The 20,532-nt window shown below is 38.4% G+C and overlaps 1 protein-coding gene and 1 long non-coding RNA gene across 2 annotated transcripts; one reads left to right on the top strand and one right to left on the bottom strand.

Annotated features, from left to right (window-relative positions):
* Positions 1-731: 731 nt before the first annotated feature.
* LOC129347656 (uncharacterized) lies at positions 732-8,471 on the bottom strand. Its single transcript, XR_008599854.1, has 3 exons — positions 8,278-8,471; positions 7,031-7,179; positions 732-1,683 (listed from the first exon to the last, which is right to left on the bottom strand). It is a non-coding gene; the product is annotated as an uncharacterized LOC129347656 (long non-coding RNA).
* An 8,498-nt stretch (positions 8,472-16,969) lies between these two features.
* Positions 16,970-19,542, top strand: igfals (insulin-like growth factor binding protein, acid labile subunit). Its single transcript, XM_023269302.3, has 2 exons — positions 16,970-17,175; positions 17,301-19,542. The coding sequence occupies exons 1-2, from the start codon at positions 16,985-16,987 to the stop codon at positions 19,039-19,041; spliced, it is 1,932 nt and encodes a 643-aa protein (XP_023125070.2). The 5' UTR covers positions 16,970-16,984; the 3' UTR covers positions 19,042-19,542.
* The last annotated feature ends 990 nt before the right edge of the window (positions 19,543-20,532 follow it).

The raw sequence follows: 20,532 nt of genomic DNA, 5'->3' as shown, positions 1-20,532 counted from the left end.
TGGAAAACACATTTTCTTTGACCATTCATCTGTTGTTTTCTCCAGTAATTCATTTCTTGTTTTGCTTTATAAAATGTCAAACCCAAATATATTCAGTTTACTGTCATAAAAACCAAAAAGATTTACATTCATGATACAGAATCAGGCAGTTTTTCAATTTTTATCTTAGTTTAGTCAGAAAGATAGTTGATAATGTGTGAATTGTTGCAGCTTGTGAGCCATAAAAGGTTTTAATCTTTGGGGCCGAGTGTCAGAAAACATTTAGAAACCAACATCAACAAAACACTCAGCAAAGATTTGAACATCATTAAAGGGAAATCCAACTTTTACATGACGATGTCTAATTAAAGGACATTTATTTCCAATGTAAATGTGTGATATTCATCCTCTGGAGCTTTCTCTTCACGTCGTCTTCCACCTGGACTGGTTTGGTCGGGAGCATGTGCAACAAATATTTGAAAAACTGCACTTTAACATCAATGAATGACACTGAAGTTTAATCTCAACATAAATGAGACTGAGTCTGGATGTGCTGCTCTGTCATTAACTCCTAAATTTAGGGAAAGTTCAAACAAAAGAGGACAGTTCAGATAAGACTTAAGAATGAGCTTATTTTGAACAAACATCTCAGACTTTCTGAGCTTTAGCACCTCCAGCAAGATATTTTAACAACAAGCAACTCAAGAGATCCAGAAGGTGGAGAGAGTTAGCTTTAGCTGAGCCAAAGAACATGTGGGACGCTAACCTAGCAAACATTTCAGACTTTTCTCTGTGAAATCAGAGAAATAATTTACTATTTAATGACAGAGCTACACATCTTAACTCAGTCTCATTAAAACACACTCTAATTCAGTGTCATTCATCCATATTAAAGTGCAGTTACCCAAAATGTTTGCTGCATGAGCTCCAACAAAACCTGTCCAGGTAGAAGGCCACTTTGACAAACAGGAAGTGGACGATTCCAAGCAGATTTATAGAAGGGGGAACCGGACTGTACTAAGTGTGGTCGAGTATAGAGGGGTGTTTTGTGGGTTTTTAAGGCTGATAATGATTATTACTGAGACATTTGGAGTCGATATTCATTTGCAGTACATGAAAGTAATTAAAATCTTGGAGTTAAACTTAGAAGAAAAACTCTAACAGGAAACTTTGTTGATACGTTTTTGTTTTGTTTACAGATGTTAAGTTAAAGGAGTTTTATTCGTGACGTATAACCAATCAAATCACTCCAGAAGACAGAGCGACCACAGGTAGATTAAGGTTCAGAGCCAAAGTAGCGCCATGTTTAAATGTATTTATTACCGTAAATCAGTAAAAAATAAAATACTGATAATCAGTAAATCAGTCAGCCCACAATTACTACAATTCTACAATGTATGTCTCTTTCCTTTGACTTGTTATTTGTACAATATACGATGTATATTGTATATTGTACCGCTGCACTCCTCCTCTGTTGTTTTCTGGATTGTACTCAGCTGCATGCCTTCGTCCACCCGGCCTCCGTTGACTCGTCCTGCCTGCCGTCTCTGGAGCTGAAGCTGGATTGGAACAGACCAAAGTACAGTCCAATCACGATGCCGGCTGCCTCTCAAAAGGCTCCTTCATCTGGTGGAACTTCTTCTGAGGGGAAGCTGAGCTGGCCTGGCAGAACTTTGGAGATGTGGTCCAGTGGTTGGTGGATGTCTGGGGAGATAGAGAGGGACCTTTGAATTGTTCAGAAAGGAAAACAGGAAACCCATTGGTAGTTTTAGTTTAGGGTGCGACTGCGGTGTGTTTTTGGGCTTGAAGAGGTGAACAGGAAGTGTTTTTTTTTGTATTGATTATGTTTTACTTTGTTCCTGGTTGGAAGGCCCATCAATGTCAACATGAAGTTCACTTTTAGTTCTGTTTATTTATTTTTATTTTACTAACACCCATTTGTTTTTAACCCCCTCACATGTTGTATTGTTGTAAACTTCCTCTTTCAAATAAATACTCGTCTAACCCTCTGGAAACCAGCGTTTGGACTGTTTTGGTGTTGCTCCTCACCTACTTCAGACAGCCGGGACAGAACAACTTTTTTGGGACCAAAGGCTATACGATGACGTTTTTAGAGCGACATGCTACACTATGACGTTTTTAGAGCGACATTCTATACTATGACGTTTTTAGAGCGACATGCTACACTATGACGTTTTTAGAGCGACATGCTATACTATGACGTTTTTTGGACCAAAGGCTATACTATGACATTTTTAGAGCGACATGCTATACTATGATGTTTTTTGGACGACATGCTATACAATGACGTTTTTAGAGCGACATGCTACACTATGACGTTTTTAGAGCGACATGCTACACTATGACGTTTTTAGAGCGACATGCTACACTATGACGTTTTTAGAGCGACATGCTACACTATGACGTTTTTAGAGCGACATGCTATACTATGACGTTTTTTGGACCAAAGGCTATACTATGACATTTTTAGAGCGACATGCTATACTATGATGTTCTTTGGACGACATGCTACACTATGACGTTTTTTGGACCAAAGGCTATACTATGACGTTTTGAAGAGCGACATGCTATGCTATGACGTTTTTAGAGCGACATGCTATACTGTGATGTTTTATGGATGACATGCTATACAATGACGTTTTTAGAGCAACATACTATACGATGACGTTTTTAGAACGACATGCTATACTATGATGTTTTTTGAGCAACATGCTATACTATGAAATTTTTTGGACGACATGCTATACAATGATGTTTACAGAGTGACATGCTATACTATGACGTTTTAAGAGCAACATGCTATATGATGACGTTTTTAGAGCGACATGCTATACGATGATGTTTTTTGGACCAAAGGCTATACAATTGCGTTTTTAGAGCGACATGCTATACGATGATGTTTTTTGGACCAAAGGCTATACTATGACGTTTTGAAGAGCGACATGCTATTGTATGACGTTTTTAGAGCGACATGCTATACTATGATGTTTTTTGGACCAAAGGCTATACAATGAACGTTATTAGAGCAACATGCTATACGATGACGTTTTTAGAGCGACATGCTATACTATGACATTTTATGGACGACATGCTATACAATGACGTTTTTAGAGCGACATACTACACTATGACGTTTTTAGAGCGACATGCTATACTATGACGTTTTTAGAGCGACATGCTATACTATGACGTTTTTTGGACCAAAGGCTATACTCTGATGTTTTTAGAGTGACATGCTATACTATGACGTCTTTAGAGAGACATACCATACGATGACGCTTTTAGAGCGACTTGCTATACGATGATGTTTTTAGAGCGACATGCTATGCTATGACATTTTTTGGACAACATGCTATACAATGACTTTTTTAGAGCAACATGCTATACTATGACGTTTTTGGACCAAAGGCTATACAATGACATTTGTAGAGCAACATGCTATACAATGACGTTTTTACAGCGTCATGCTATACTATGACGTTTTTTGGACCAAAGGCTATACTATGATTTTCTTTGGACGACATGCTATTCTATGACGTTTTTTGGGCGACATGCTATACTATGACGTTTTTAGAGCGACATGCTATACTATGATGTTCTTTGGACGACATGCTATACTATGACGTATTTTGGACCAAAGGCTGTACTATGACGTTTTTAGAGCGACATGCTATGCTATGACGTTTTTAGAGCGACATGCTATGCTATGACGTTTTTAGAGCGACATGCTATACTGGGACGTTTCAAGAGCGACATGCTATACTATGGCATCTTTTGGACGACATGCTATACAATGATGTTTTTAGAGCGACATGCTACACTATGACGTTTTTAGAGCGACATGCTATACTATGACGTTTTTTTGGACCAAAGGCTATACTATGATGTTTACAGAGTGACATGCTATACTATGACGTTTTTAGAGCAACATGCTATACGATGACCTTTTTAGAGCGACATGTTATACGATGATGTTTTTTGGACCAAAGGTTATACAATGACGTTTTTAGAGCGACATGCTATACGATGATGTTTTTTGGACGACATGCTATACAATGACGTTTTTAGAGCGACATGCTACACTATGACGTTTTTAGAGCAGCATGCTATACTATGATGTTCTTTGGACGACAAGCTATACAATGACGTTTTTAGAGCGACATGCTACACTATGACGTTTTTAGAGCGACATGCTACACTATGACGTTTTTAGAGCGACATGCTATACTATGATGTTCTTTGGACGACATGCTATACTATGACGTTTTTTGGACCAAAGGCTATACTATGACGTTTTGAAGAGCGACATGCTATACTATGACGTTTTTAGAGCGACATGCTATGCTATGACGTTTTTAGAGCGACATGCTACACTGTGACGTTTCAAGAGCGACTGTGACGTTTTTTGGACCAAAGGCTATACAATGACGTTTTTAGAGCAACATGCGATACGATGTCGTTTTTAGAGCGACATGCTATACTATGATGTTTCTAGAGCGACATGCTGTACTATGACATTTTTTGGACGACATGCTATACAATGACGTTTTTAGAGCGACATACTACACTATGACGTTTTTAGAGCGACATGCTATACTATGATGTTTTTTGGACCAAAGGCTATACTATGACGTTTTTAGAGCAACATGCTATACTATGACGTTTTTTGGACCAAAGGCTATACTATGACGTTTTGAAGCGCGACATGCTATGCTATGACGTTTTTCGGACCAAAGCCTATACAATGATGTTTTTAGAGCAAAATGCTATACGATTAAGTTTTTAGAGCGACATGCCATACTATGATGTTTTTAGAGCGGCATGCTATACTATGACATTTTATGGATGACATGCTATACAATGACGTTTTTAGAGCCACATGCTACACTATGATGTTTTTAGAGCAACATGCTATACTATGATGTTTTTAGAGCGACATGCTATACGATGACGTTTTTTGGACCAAAGGCTATACTATGATTTTTTTAGAGTGACATGCTATACTATGACGTTTTTAGAGAGACATGCTATACGATGATGTTTTTAGAGCGACATGCTATGCTATGACATTTCTTGGACGACATGCTATACAATGACGTTTTTAGAGTGACATGCTATACTATGACGTTTTTGGACCAAAGGCTATACTATGACGTTTGTAGAGCGACATGCTATACTATGATGTTCTTTGGACGACATGCTATACTGTGACGTTTCAAGAGCGACATGCTATACGATGACGTTTTTTGGACGACATGCTATACTATGACGTTTTTAGAGCAACATGCTATATGATGATGTTTTTTGGACCAAATGCTATACCATGACGTTTTTAGAGCAACATGCTATACGATGACGTTTTTAGAGCAACATGCTATACGATGATGTTCTTTGGACCAAAGGTTATCCAATGACATTTTTAGAGCGACATGCTATACTATGACCTTTTAAGAGTGACATGCTATACTATGATGTTCTTTGGATGACATGCTATACTATGACGGTTTTTGGACCAAAGGCTGTACTATGACATTTTGAAGAGCGACATGCTATAGTATGACGTTTTTAGAGCGACATGCTATGCTATGACGTTTTTAGACCGACATGCTATACTGTGACGTTTCAAGAGCAACATGGTATACTATGACGTTTTTAGAGCGACATGCTATACGATGATGTTTTTTGGACCAAAGGCTATACAATAACGTTTTTAGAGCAACATGCTATGCGATTATGTTTTTTGGACCAAAGGCTATACAATAACGTTTTTAGAGCGACATGCTATACTATGATGTTTTTAGAGCAACATGCTATAGTATGACATTTTTTGGACAACATGCTATACAATGACTTTTTTAGAGCGACATGCTACACTATGACGTTTTTAGAGCGACATGCTATACTATGACGTTTTTTGGACCAAAGGCTATACTATGATGTTTTTAGAGTGACATGCTATACTATGACATTTTTTGGACAACATGCTATACAATGACTTTTTTAGAGCGACATGCTACACTATGACGTTTTTAGAGCGACATGCTATACTATGACGTTTTTAGAACGACATGCTATACTATGACGTTTTTTGGACCAAAGGCTATACTATGATGTTTTTAGAGTGACATGCTATACTATGACGTTTTTAGAGCGACATGCTATACTATGACGTTTTAAGAGCGACATGCTATACTATGATGTTCTTTGGACCAAAGGCTATACTATGACGTTTTTAGAGCGACATGCTATGCTATGACGTTTTTAGAGCGACATGCTATACTATGACGTTTTTAGAGCGACATACTATACTATGACGTTTTTTAGACGACATGCTATACAATGGCTTTTTAGAACAACATGCTATACGATGATGTTTTTTGGACCAAAGGCTATACAATGACGTTTTTAGAGCAACATGCGATACGATGTCGTTTTTAGAGCGACATGCTATACTATGATGTTTCTAGAGCGACATGCTGTACTATGACATTTTTAGAGCGACATGCTACACTATGACGTTTGTTGGGCGACACTCTATACTATAGGCTTTTTAAATTGACATATTACTATGATGTTTTTTTTTTAGGTTTTTTTTTGCTTCTTAGCAACATATTTTAAGAATTTGAACAGTTCTACAAATGACTATAGTTTTACTTGTGCAATGAAATATTATTCTTTGGCATTTTTTAGATGACATATACTATTTTGACAATATACTGCACTATGACATTTTTTTAACCACATATCATACAGGACAATTTTAGGCAACATCCTATCATTTTGCACTTTTTGAACCACATAATAATCAGTTGGGTTTTTTTGCCGACATGCTATACTATGAACTACAGGCCATACTATGTTATTCTTGAAAAGTATACTATACTTTGACATTTTCTGAACTACATCCTATACTATGGCGTTATACACAGAGTGCTTTGGTTACATGTTGATTTATAATCTAGATTTTTTTTCTGTTTTGTTTTTTGACGCAATTACCACAGACCTGACCGTGAACACCGTTGACACCCACCTGAGGGAGATGCTGCCTAAGATCTCAAGGCTGCTTGGTCGTGGTCTTTCTGGTCCTGCTCCAGAACGCCTTCATCAACTACGTCTTCTTTTGAAGAGGCCCTCAGATGCTGCAATCTCTGACCTTAAGGAGGAACTGCTGCTTTCACTCTGTAACGAGACGGCGGTTATTTTAAAGACCCAGCTCCTGGCGGCTTTGAAAGAAAGTTTAATACCCATCAAAACAGAACTACAGACAGTTAAATCTGAGCTGTCGGTCAGTATTTCAAACATCAAGTCCGACCCGGCTGCCCTAAAGCACGCTGTGGGTGAAACGGAAACTTCACTCTCCACATCACCGACGACATCGTCACACTCCAAAGCAGAGCACCTGTCTGCTGAACTTTTAAAAGTGGACTATAAATGTGAAGAATGTGAGCAGCAGCAGCCTGTGAGCAGCGGAACAGATGTGATCAGAAAGAAGTCTTCTTTTTTCTTTTCTTTCTGGTTGACTTGATGCTGTCAGATGCAGATGTTGGAGCTGATTCTGATCTTTCAAGATAAAAAGCTGCTTTTCCTTCACAGACTTTTCAGGAAATTATTCTCTCAGGTTTTCTCTGCTATTTATATTTTTATTATCTGTGATTATTTCATTATTGTAAAAATAAAGTTTGAGGCATAAAGACTCATTTAGTTATTTTAATCCTGAAATCTTTGATGTAGCAGAATTAAACTTCCATTTTCCTTCTTGTACTTCTGATACTAGAACTAAACGTATCTCAACACGGATCACCTGCTTTTAATGAATCAGCAGCAACATTACAACAACAAATGAGACAATTTTCAACAAATTAATGAAACTGATGTCATTTAAAACTATCAGATTATTGAGAACTAGAACATTAACGTTACTGTTTTAATCACATTTAAGTTTCCTGAACGTTACATTCATGTCAACCAGCCACAGTTTTATGAACTTAATGAACCACATTACAGGAACACAACACACTTCAGCTGTTTACATGAAACTCAACACATTAGCTTGATGCTGCGTTAGCTTTAATCAGGCTACGCTATGAGCAGCTAGCTCGGTTAGCATTGCTAACATTAAAGCTAATATTTATTATGCTAACTTTCTTCTCTGGTCAACACACACTGAAACAAACTCCACCAACATCTGGAGTGCATGGCACACATTATAGCTGACACTAAAGCTGCATATAAAGTGCATTAAAAGCGACACCGATACGAAAATAAACATTTACTTACCGAACTATCAGAGTCCTTTCAGTGTCTGCTGGTAGAATCAGCCGAAGGTAGAAAACTGGTTAAAACAAGCCAACGGGCAGGAAAACTGTCTGTGGAAAATGTTCTGCTGCTCCACCGATAAATAAACGAACAGTTATTATATCAGAATTAATCCAAACGAGGAGAGCAGTGTCTCTGCTGCCTCCTCCATAGAACCTGTCAATCATTCCAGACCGGACTGTCAATCAAGTAGTCCCGCCCCCTGGCTTCGCAAAACTTTAACGCTCTATAAAAAAAATCACTGTTGATTTATTTTAAGATCGGCCACCTGATCTCTCATTTTGACCATAAAAACTCACGAAAAAAAATGTATGTACAGTCTATGTACCATACTCTGTTTGGCTCCACACTTCCTGATGACCACTTCCGGTCTCAGAAAATGAAAAAACGGACCTTTTTTCGTTTCTGTCTCTTACTGATTTTACTTTCTTGTTATTCTAAATATAAAACGAAAATCAAAGCATTTAAAAAAAAAATCGTATATCCCTTTTTGATCATGAAAAGGAAAAACGCCTTGTATTTCAATTTTAATTTTTGTATTTTGAAACGAAAATCAAATAACCACTCGTTTTTTGTTTTTCAATACCCGTTTCAGAACGGAAAATGCAATTACCAGATCCGTACACGGACCCAGAATCCTCTGATGGCCTTTAACATTAAATCACATTCTCTCTACACCATTACATTCTTTGCCATGAAGTCAGGACTTGTGAACCAAAATAAAAACCAGAGACGCCTTTCTCAGATGTAAAACATGTCGTCTTTGACAGAGTTGCATTTTAAATATATAATGGTCACAAATAGTCCGACACTAATGTTCCTCCATAACAACACACAGCAAGTTGCTGTTACAGCTTGGGTCACGTTCTAGTATTTTCTGACAACGTAAAACTAAGAGTGACATCATGATGGTTGCTTTAACTTTTTCTCTTAACTGAAACGGGAGACATGAATCATTGTTAATTTCACAGTGTCGTTATAAACTTACCTGTAGGCTCAGCCCACTTCTGTAATGTCGCCTGGCTGTAGCTTACTTCTGTACCTACTGAGGATTGAATCGAGTCAGAGCTCCATGTTTGGGACAAAACGCAAGGACATCATTCTGCCCGACTCTGACACTTAACAGCAGTTACTGTTTTATGAGAAATTAAGAATATATCGGGATCTAATCGGCAAAACTCTGGCCGATGATGGTTATTTAAAAAGGGCTAGAATCAGCCGATTTAATAGGCCTGCCGATAAAACAGTGGGGCCTATACTTTTTACCGTCTTCCATGTGGAGTTGCTTGGTTCTCTCTCTCACCGGATCAACTACGCATTTGCGCTTGCGTTAGGGCAAGTCTACTTGGACAGTCTTCCCGAAATGCGTTGCCAGAGATGTTTCAGGGATTTTGAGCCATTCTGCGCTGCAGATGCCTTAATTGTGTTAGAATTTTCAAATCAGATTAATCGTGATGGTGGATAAATCCGCGTTACCACGTTAATTTTGACAGCCCTAATAATAATAAAAACTAAATTACAAAGTCTGTTACAATTCAAATGCCAAATTAGATGAATAATGAAAACTAATATAAACAACTAAGATCCCAAACATGCAACATAAACAAATAAAATAGTCAAGTTGATATTTTAAATACAGCACATTTAAGACAACAGTCTTTGCCTTCCAGTGAAAAATATTATGTACGGTGTGATTTTACTTGAGGAATTTACATACTAGGAACTAAAACCCTACAAAAGGGATATAAATGCAACTTAACCTGACTATAATACATATTAGGGCTGACACTCTACAGTGTTATAAATTATGAATCTTAACCAAAGTAGTATAAATATTATGGCTAAATCCTACAGCACTGTTCATTATGGAAATTAACCTCAGCAATTTTAAAATAAGACAAACAAAAATATCCATTATCCCCAACAATTTACAATATATTTGCATATCTAAGGACTTACATTTAGCTTTAGCATGGACAAAGGAGGCAAAAACCAACATTTCAATCTAAACACAGCAAAAACAACATAAACTAACCAAAATCAACCTTACCTAACCTTCCCAAATACCTGTCTGATATAATGACTGCTCACCTCTACAAACTCCTACAGTTCAACAAAACTGCATGGCATAACTGCCATCTTTGTTTTTTAAGTTGTGGGCCACAATCAGCCAGGAGCCAATCACCTACAGACAGACAGCTCATCCACCAATCACCACCTCATACTTATTTTAATTAACATATGTTTGCTTTTAAATTTATGCAAATCTCATACCAGAATTGAGAATAGGCCAGTTACAGAACAAAATAAGGATGCAGTGTGAACCTATGACATGTCAGAAGCACCAAAAAAAATGTATTACAATAAATAAAGACAGCGCAATTAGAAAATACAGTTACAGAAATAAGGATTCTGTTTAGGGTCTACAAAATCATTAAAAGCTGTTAGAGTGCAACAGCAGCAGCTCCGTTTTCTTAAATAACTACTTAACTGCTAATGTCTGCACATATCCTAAACAAGCTCTGATGATCGCAAATCCAAAAAGCATCTTTCCCTTCTTCTACAGTTAAAAAACAGACCAATCTGTTCTGTATTAAAGTCCTTCCACTAAACTGCAAAAACTTTCAGATGTGGCTACATTATCAGATCAGTGCAGTCCATTCTCTTTACCCACTTTGTATAAAATCCTGGAAGTCTGAATCCATGTTTTTGAGATGGTCATCCAGGTGGAACGGCTCAGCCATGCTGTTAGGCGCGTATTTCTCTTATGATGTCGATACAACAAACAAACAAACAAACCATCATACAGACACGTAAACAAGGTAGAACAGACTTGATTTATACTGCAGGGGGTCTTCAAGAAAAGCCAAAATTCTGAAGTCTTCTAAAAAATCATATGATTTTCAACTTGCTGAAAGTCCTTTAACAAATCATGTGTGATGTACAGTTTAATCAGGAAAATGAACCAAATTTAGGCTTAAAATTGTGATATTTCATCAAAATGACTTTGTCCTTCAAGGTTAATTAAAAAACCTGCCAAAAATAAATCATTTATAGAAACAGTGGAGAAACCGGGCTGTGTTTACACAGAGCAGATATGAGACAAGTATGACTTAAGTGAATTAAAACTGTAAATTGTAAAACATCTATAGTATATAGAGCACCATTTACTTTCCACTCCTGACAAAATTGGAAAAATATTCTGTCAGCATCCTTGCCTGGCCCTCTTTCTGTCTGTTTCTCTCTCTTCCTCTCTCCTTTTCTTCCTCTCTCTCTCTTCCTCCTTCTCTCCTCTCTCTTCTCTTGCATTCTTCTCTCTCTCTGAGTTTTAGATTCCTCAAAGGGTGGCTATTTTGAAAAATCTGAAATCTCAAACATGTTTTGATGTATTTCACACTTTTGTTAACTACATAATTCCATATGTGTTCATTTATAGTTTTGATGCCTTCAGAAAGAAAACTCTTGGTCTTCTGTTCCTGGCGGGGAGGTCCTCATGTGAGCCAGTTTCGTTGTAGAGCTTGATGGTTTTTGCGACTGCACCTGGGGATACACTCAAAGTTTTTGCAATTTTCTGAACTGATGGACCTTCAATTCTTAAAGTAATGATGGACTCTCATTTCTCTTTACTTAGCTGATTGGTTCTTGCCATAATATGGATTCTAACAGTTGCCAAATAGGGCTGTCAACTGTGTACCAACCTGACTTCTGCACAACAAAACTGATGGCCAAAAATCCCATTAAGAAGACAAGAAATTCCACAAATGAACTTTGACAAGGCACACCTGTGAGGTGAAAACCATTTCAGGAGACTATCTCATCGAGAGAGTGTCAAGAGTGTGCAAAGCAGTAATCAAAGCAAAGGGTGGCTACTTTGAGGAATGTAAAATATAAAACATGTTTTGATTTAAGCCCTGCGACAGACTGGCGACCTGTCTAGGGTGTCCCCTGCCTTCACCCGAGTCAGCTGGGATAGACTCCAGCCCCCCCCCCGCGACCCTAGTGAGGATTAAGCGGTGTATAGATAATGGATGGATGGATGGATGGATGTTTTGATTTATTTCATACTTTTTTGTTTACTACATAATTCCATATGAGTTCATTCATAGTTTTGATGCCTTCAGTGAGAATCTACAGTGTAAATAATCATCAAAATAAAGAAAAAACATTAAATCAAAAAGCGTGTCCAAATTTATATGCAAAAAACATATTTACGTTTCCTCACTTCCAGCTATGGTTGTGCTGTTTCCATATATTTTACATTGAGAAATGAGCCCAAGCTGAGTAAAATGTGACAGGAGCAAATAACATTCAGGAATTGAGTTCAGGAACTGAATATTATACATTCTGCAAGTACTTTTTTTTAAGTATTAACCACATTTAATTTTGTGTTAATATGGATCCAATAACATTTTGACAGCAGCATCACTTACACATCCAAATTTTTCCATCAAAAGGTTAAATTGTGTCTTCATCTGCAATGACTTGCTCCGGTCACAGCGATCACAATCAATTAACAAGCAGTGGCTCAGTTCCAGCACCTTCCAGATGTCGAGACAAAGCCAAGACGTTCTCTCTCCTCCTAGAAAGCAGCAAGTTGACTGCGAGTTGTTATTAATAGCCTCTGCAGGGGTGTTGGAGTCTCTGGCTGTCAAAGGGTGAGGTGGCACGAAGGTTCACAGCAGCTCTGAACCACTACCACCTCGTGTTCCAAAGCTGTTTCTTTCAGACAAAACATGGTTCTCTTTGTTCAGGTGTGGATTACTGTGAAGGGATAACAGGCCAACAATCTACCAGAGGATGGCAGTGTTGACTGAAGCTGTTGTCTTTCAGTATAAAGTAAAGATGTTGGGATTGTTCTCACTTAAAGCCAGACAAAGAGAACAATTTAGGTTAATAAAGTGTCTCTGGTGAGCTTATAGCACAGACTGCTGCAACCTTCAACCCTCCTTTTTCCTGGTGAGATGCTCTGGCCCTGTTAAAGCAACAGAAGTGCAAGTAATTCCTTTGGCGGTCTTCCATGCACCGCTATGTTATGTGCAACAGATGAGACCAACAGGAGGGTCCAACATTATGCATATCCAGGGGCCTGCTGCACCATCACAGGAGGGGTAATCTGTCGCTTTACGGCTGGGCTTTTTCCATTATGGAGCCAATTCTTCCTGAGGCTCACTTTACTGCATTCAGCTCCCTTTTATGTAATTATCTGAGCCTCATGTGGAATTTTACTGTGGTGTTTGGCTGTCTTTGCCTCACAAAAAGTACAATAGGTAATACCTTGGTGGATTTTTTTGTGCTGGTTTATCACAGGGTGTTCTGTGTTTGACGGGACAACGGGGAAAGTTGTATGGTTTCAAAGGTGAATAGGTTCCGACCAGAAATAATCTATTCAGTTAAAAAAAAGTCTAGGGAATAATCATGCTTTAATTAGGAAGAATGACAACTTTTAATCTACACTAAGGAACCATTTGCACCAAGTAAACATGGCTTTTTTGTATTGCGAGTTTATTATTTATTATCCCAGTTACAGATGGACAAAAATCACAAGTCCTGTTGTCAGTAGATGATTATGGTGATGTTGTTTTAAGTAAATGGATAAAATGGCTATATATATATATATATATATATATATATATATATATATATATATATATATATACATATATATATAGATCAAAGTTCCTCTTTGTGGACAATAAAGTTAAAGATGAGGTTGGACATGAGTTGATTAAACCAATAATTGACCTAATTTTTAAACAAGAATTTGACTTTAATATAACATACATAAATACACAATGAAAAGAAAATAGGAACAGCAGCAAAAAAAAAACCTAAATGCATGCTAAACTTGTTTGATTTCTGAGTGTGATGTTAATGGATGATCAATAAACCTGTCAGGCCTGGAACTACATAAATCTGAGGTCTCATTACATATAGTTTATGTCTCAATGGATCCTAAATATTTGTAATGGGCTTCCTCAGCAGTACATGCCAAGAAGTTCCCTGACATTTATTTATGGAGCAGCAGAGCGAAGGAGGGTGAGTTCCACTGATAAACATGCATCCATCCAATTTAGATTGACATCGTGCATCTCAGGCCTGTTCTCTGCTGCTGAGGAAGCACAAAATTTATATGGAATTATATGAGAAAATTATTCCTCCGGAAGCAAGGGCAAGCAGCCCAGTCAAAAATTTACAGCCACAGCAGCAGCAGGCTCTGTCACTCATTATTAGGACTCCTCGTCTCCACTCAGGAAGCCCACAGCGACCAGCAGGAAGCTGGAAACCTTTGTGTCTTGCTTGAGTGCTGGTAAAATGAGCCAATTAGAGGTGTTTGTCGGGGGAGCAACAATCATGAACCAACTCATGATGGCAGCCATTCTGCATGACTTTTTTTGTTTTAGGACTGAAACAGCAGTAAAATTGCTTATTTCCCTGTATTTAAAATGAATTAATATTCATTATATGAAACAAAAAATGAAGCCAAACTCTTTTTCTACTGCTGTATTGTGCAGTCCTCAACGAAAACATCTATATAGCTTTAACTAACATGCACTCATTACATGATATGTGATCAGAATCACCTGCTTATCATTTCTGCTCATACTCTTTGAGGCATTTAAGAATTGATTTGTTTAGCAGCTTAGGGGATCCGTTTACAGAAGTAGAATGGATCAAACTGTTGGACCAAGATGCGACAACAAACCAGCAGTGCTCTCTACTGGCAAGAGGAATAAAAGTGTGAGACTCTACAGCTTCCTCAGCACTGCTCCAACTTTCATCAGGATTATGTGCATATTAAGAGAGGTTTCAGTGAGGACACACTGTGTTTTAAGATGAAAAATTTCTCAGGCCATTAAAAAAATATACACATCATGGATTCTAACACAAATGATTGCTATGGGAAATGTAAATAAAAATAATAAGTATGTAAATATGTGTAAACAATATGTATTGTTAAACAAAAACACTAATTTATTAATGCATTTAAAATATTGATTTTAGATATATTAAGTGGAATTAAACCTGAATTCAGTCACTCATCTCAATCTGAATTCAAATATTCCTTAATAATAAATAACAATTATCACACTTATATGAATCAAGATTATTGGTAAGTTAATCTAGTGTAACTTTAAGCACCTGATGAAAGTGTTGTGCATTATGTTCCCTACTCATCACATTTGTCTGTTTATTCAGAGCAGCAGTGGGTCAGATCTGATTTGACATTAGAAACCCAGAATATATGATTAACATAATGTTTCTTTAGAGTTTTTATGAATATAGTGTTGGTAAGCAATCAATGAAATTTATGTGCAAGCACACAGTGCTATCTAGATTTTCTTGTCCTTCCGAGCATGACCTGTTCATGGTTGGCTACAGATACCGAGAAAAAGAGTGTAAACAGAAAGTTAGTCATTACAATCACAGATTAGGAAACGGACCTCTGAAACCGAACTCATCCTGCCTTGTGAGTGAAAGACGAAACAATGGCACTGAGATTACAGCTGCTATGAAGCGTCTGTTATATGCAACTGTTGTGTAGAGGGGTGTGTGCAGTTGATTTTATTCAAATATAACATGAAGGCAAGAGCGATGGTTAAAGCAGTATTTGATATAAAATACACACTTCCAAGATTGGGTAAAGAGGGGGAATGCAATTTTGCTTCATATCACCTTTTGTGACATTTTTTGTTCATTAAAGAATAAGACCAATAAATTCAGTCAAAGGTTAAGTGCACTGGGTTCATCTTATCTCTTTGCCACTGTACATCGGTTAAAATCTACAGTAAATGCACTCAGTGACAGGACCCTGACTTTAGCAAACACCAAGGCCACTAAATGTTGAAGCCTTCTTTAGGCTGGTAATACAGTATAAGGGAGAAAAGTTATGAGTAACTGATGTATATGTATATAGAATACTTCATTTAGAATTGCTGTTCAGTACAGTCAACACCTTACTGAGAAATTTTAAATACGTTGTGGAATTTCATTGATGTCAAGAGAGGATGAGGAGGCAGATACAGAGACACTCTTTAGACTCAGATGGCTTAGGCTGAGAATAAGGTCTTACTAAATTCAGGAGAACTGATACAACAAAGCAGTATATTCATGTGAGCACTGCCAACACCAAATCTGAGGATTCTCTTCGACCTTTGGGTATGCAATGGGTTGGGAGGAATGTCAGATTTAGATTACAACTTAACAAGGGGACAGCTTATCTGCTCAGGCACATCAGACTAAATATCTAATGTTGACCAGGTCAGGGAGTCCTGACATATCTTCCTCCTACAGCAGTTGTCTTTCTCATGTACATAGCAGGAGAGAAGGCCTGAACAAGCTCACAGCCTTAGTAAATAGGAGAAGTAAATAGGAACAGGGTTCAAAGGTGATAACCTGTAGGATAATTTGAGGTGACTCATAGGGTCTATGGGATGATTTAAGGTGACTGCAGCTGACAGTCGCAATCTGTTTGATGTCTTCAGCTAACAGCCGCAAGGAAAATCCTTAGTAGAAGGAAAGAGAGTGATTTTTCCTTCACAAAAAACATCTCATTTTGCAGACTTTACAAAACGGCAGTCATCAAAGACATCAGATTGTGGTGCAGAATGAGACACTCATATTGGGGACAGGCAGCCAAGGAAACATAACAGAGAAAAAGGTTCAGCACATGAAACTGTCCTCCTTTACAGACAAGTCTAATGGAAATGAATGGGTTAATAGTACACATTCCGAGTATGACTTTAAAAAAAAAGGCTTGGGGGCTTGGCAGAGATTCCATTCAGTATACAAACAATTGCACAAGGGTCAGTCATTCAGTATTCTGCAGGCTCACCACCTTAAATTGAGACCTCTGAGAAGGTAAGCAATCTGATTTAGTCATTTAAGAATGAAATTTGAAAATGTAATTTAAAATTTAAAAATAGGAATGTATTCTAAAGGGAATTTACAGTGTATTTATGTTTTTATTTTTATATTTTATACAGAGCTGGTATGCAGACCTTTGTGCTGTTGGTTGTGTGGGTACTGGGGACATCACTGGTGCTGCCAGACCCGGACACAGCAGGAGACAAGGCGACAGAAGAACCCATTCCCTGTTCTAAAGGGTGCACCTGTCTGCATGATGACTACAGCTTGGAGCTCAACATGTACTGCAGTGCTCGGAACTTCACACAAGTACCAACGGACATGCCGACATCCACCCATTCCCTCTGGCTGGATGGCAACTTGTTCACCTCCCTCCCCCCAGTATCCTTCAGGGATCTTAGCAATCTGGATTTTTTGAACCTGCAAAGCGGCCAGCTCATGACAATCGATGCTCAGGCTTTTAAAGGCCTTCGGTCACTCGCGCACATCCATCTTGAGCGAAATCGCCTCCGGGTGTTACCAGGTATAATCTTCCAGAATACACCTAACCTTGCTTCACTTAGTCTGCATAACAACCAGCTCAGCCGCATTGAAGAAAGACTGTTTGCAGGACTCTCCCACATGTGGCTTCTCAACCTCGGGTGGAACTCACTAACAGTCTTGCCAGAAACTGCTTTCCAGGATCTACAAGGTCTACGAGAGCTCATCCTCGCTGGGAACAGACTTGCTTACTTGCAGCCACAGCTCTTCCAAAATCTTGTCGAGCTTAAAGAGCTGGATCTGACCGGAAATTACCTGAAGAACATCAAAGCAAATGTGTTTGTTAAGCTCACAAAGCTTCAAAAGCTTTATTTGGCCCAGAATCAGATTGTGACAGTGGTACCGAGAGCTTTTGTAGGCATGAAGTCACTCAGATGGCTGGATCTGACGAACAACAAGCTGACTTCTCTGCATGAGGACACGTTCTTGGGTCTGCACAGTCTTCATGTACTGCGTCTTTCCAACAACTCCATCACTGGAATTCGACCCAGGACTTTCCGCGATCTTCAGTACTTGGAAGAACTACGACTCAGTTACAACAAGATTCGAGCTCTGGGGGAGAGAATCTTCGAAGGGCTCGGTCATCTGGAGGTCTTGGAGCTGGAACACAATCAAGTGCAGGAGGCACAAGTGGGCAGCTTCACGGGCCTCTCTCATGTAGCCGTCATCAACCTGTCTGGAAGCTGCTTCCACAGTCTGCCAGACCATGTGTTCAAAGGTCTGCCCAAGCTGCACAGCCTGCATTTGGACAGAGGTTGCCTAACAAGGATCACAGCCAAAGCTTTTACTGGACTCTCTGGTTTGCGGAGGCTTTTCTTGCAACACAACAATATCTCTGTGGTGGAATACCAAAGCTTTGTAGACCTGGTAGGCCTGCTGGGACTGGACTTGAGTTTCAACAAACTGGAGGTTCTCACAACCAACACATTCTCTGGTCTCAAGAATCTGGAGTACCTGCTGTTGTCCAACAACGATTGCCGACAGTTTTTGCAGAACGGCACAAAGCAGCTGCTTCCAAGGCTGCGCTATCTAGACCTCAGAGCTAACGCCATGACAAATCTGGTCCCCGATTTCTCTGACAGTACAGAAAAACTTTTGCTGTCTGGAAACCGGTGGAGATGTGACTGCAGCGCCCTCCCACTCAGAAACTACAGCTTGAAGAATCCACTGGTGATACCTCGACGAGTGGAAACCCACGCAGAGGGTGAAGAACCCGACACGACTATCACCATATACAACAACATCACATGCACCAGCCCAGCGCGTCTAGCTGGTCAAGACCTGCGGGATGTGGATAGCGAACTATTCCAAAGCTGCTAAACAGATACAGTGTTTGAGGGACTGTTTGGTACACAATTCACAAACTAACAAAAAAGTGCAGCCTACTGTATATTATATTTTCAACAGTGTAAATTCAGTCAGTTTAATTTCAATGTTAAAATAATAATATAGACATGTTTAAGGTTATTTTACATCAACTATTAACAGATATATTGTTGTCTTCTCAAGTCTTTACAGAAAATGTAAATATCTGGGAATATGCAGAGAGAACAGTCAACTCATATTTCTCTGCTTCAGCTTTATGGAGTTATCTTAAATGTGAATATTGTGGGAGAAGGTAATGAGAGTTGGCGAGTTGTAGGGAAAAAAGGAAAATTCAACAGAACAAATCCACAACAAATGCCTTGCGACAATTCAGCTTATGGTAATATTAGGAAGTCTGATGAACTGTAAAGATCTGATTTTTAGCTCCTTGGTGGAGCTGCTTGACATGTAGAAGAGTCTGCTGGAGATATTTAATAAAAACAGATTGAAATGTGATGCATTCGGAAGTTTTTTTCTTCTTCTTTAATAATTTTGTTTTATTTAAAGGCCTTGCCTGTGGGGCTGGTATGAATATTGTGGTATTCCAACATTCTGTAGTTTGTGTTTAGGTCTGGAGTGGGTCCAGTGTTCTCCGGACTACAAAAGGCCGACCTTTGCTATGGTCTGTCTGTCTCCAAACTGCTTGTGACTACAGGCTACTTTGCAGCTTCATTTGGTTTGGTCCCACCACCTTACAACAACTCTCACCACACTATGACCATGCATCCACAGTTAAACCACTCATTAGCACACTCAATGTTCTTCATTGTTTGGGTTAATAAATACTCATTTTGCTTGTCCTTTCCAATTGTTGTCACAGCCGTGCCCTCGGGGCCAAGCTGGCCTCCTGAAACAAACAAGAGTGTATGAGAGACAAATCTATACATAAGAGTGCACACAGTTAATATATGAAATATCCTTTCAACCATTCATTTTCCATACACCATTTCATCCTGTGGAGGGTCGCGGGGGGCTGGAGCCCATTGCAGCTGACTTAGGGTGAAAGGCAGGGTAAGTTACAGGGCTTAGGATAGGATACCTAATGTCAGCAGTAAAATATCCTAAAACTTGTTAGAATAAAACAAAATCATTGCAATATAAATAATAATAATAATAATAATAATAACAATAATAATGAACTATTCTTATTCTAATTAATATTATTACTATTATTAATAATAATATTAATAATGAATCAAAATCACAGCAAAAGCCTTTGATTTGAAATGGAAAGAAAGGTGAAAGTTGGAAACCCCTTTAAGAATTTTAGAAACCTAAGAGGAGCAAACTAAAGAAAACATTTTAAGGCTTTAGATAATTATTTAATTAACTGAATTGTGACTGACTGACATAGACATGTTTGTCTCTTGAAATATTGTGAAATTGCCTTAAAAAAAACAAACAACTATGTTCAAACTTGAAACTTTGAAACATTAGACAATTCGT

This window comes from Amphiprion ocellaris, chromosome 19 (genome assembly GCF_022539595.1).
Source record: "Amphiprion ocellaris isolate individual 3 ecotype Okinawa chromosome 19, ASM2253959v1, whole genome shotgun sequence".
Classification (NCBI taxonomy): domain Eukaryota; kingdom Metazoa; phylum Chordata; class Actinopteri; family Pomacentridae; genus Amphiprion; species Amphiprion ocellaris.
This window is presented reverse-complemented; position numbering and strand designations above follow the sequence as displayed.

What these genes read in the sequence shown, in the direction of transcription:
- igfals (XM_023269302.3), top strand. Translation starts at nt 16,985, where the DNA reads ATGAAACTGTCCTCCTTTACAGACAAGTCTAATGGAAATGAATGGGTT. An exon ending in AAATTGAGACCTCTGAGAAG is followed by an intron (nt 17,176 to 17,300) that starts GTAAGCAATCTG and finishes TATTTTATACAG; the next exon opens with AGCTGGTATGCAGACCTTTG.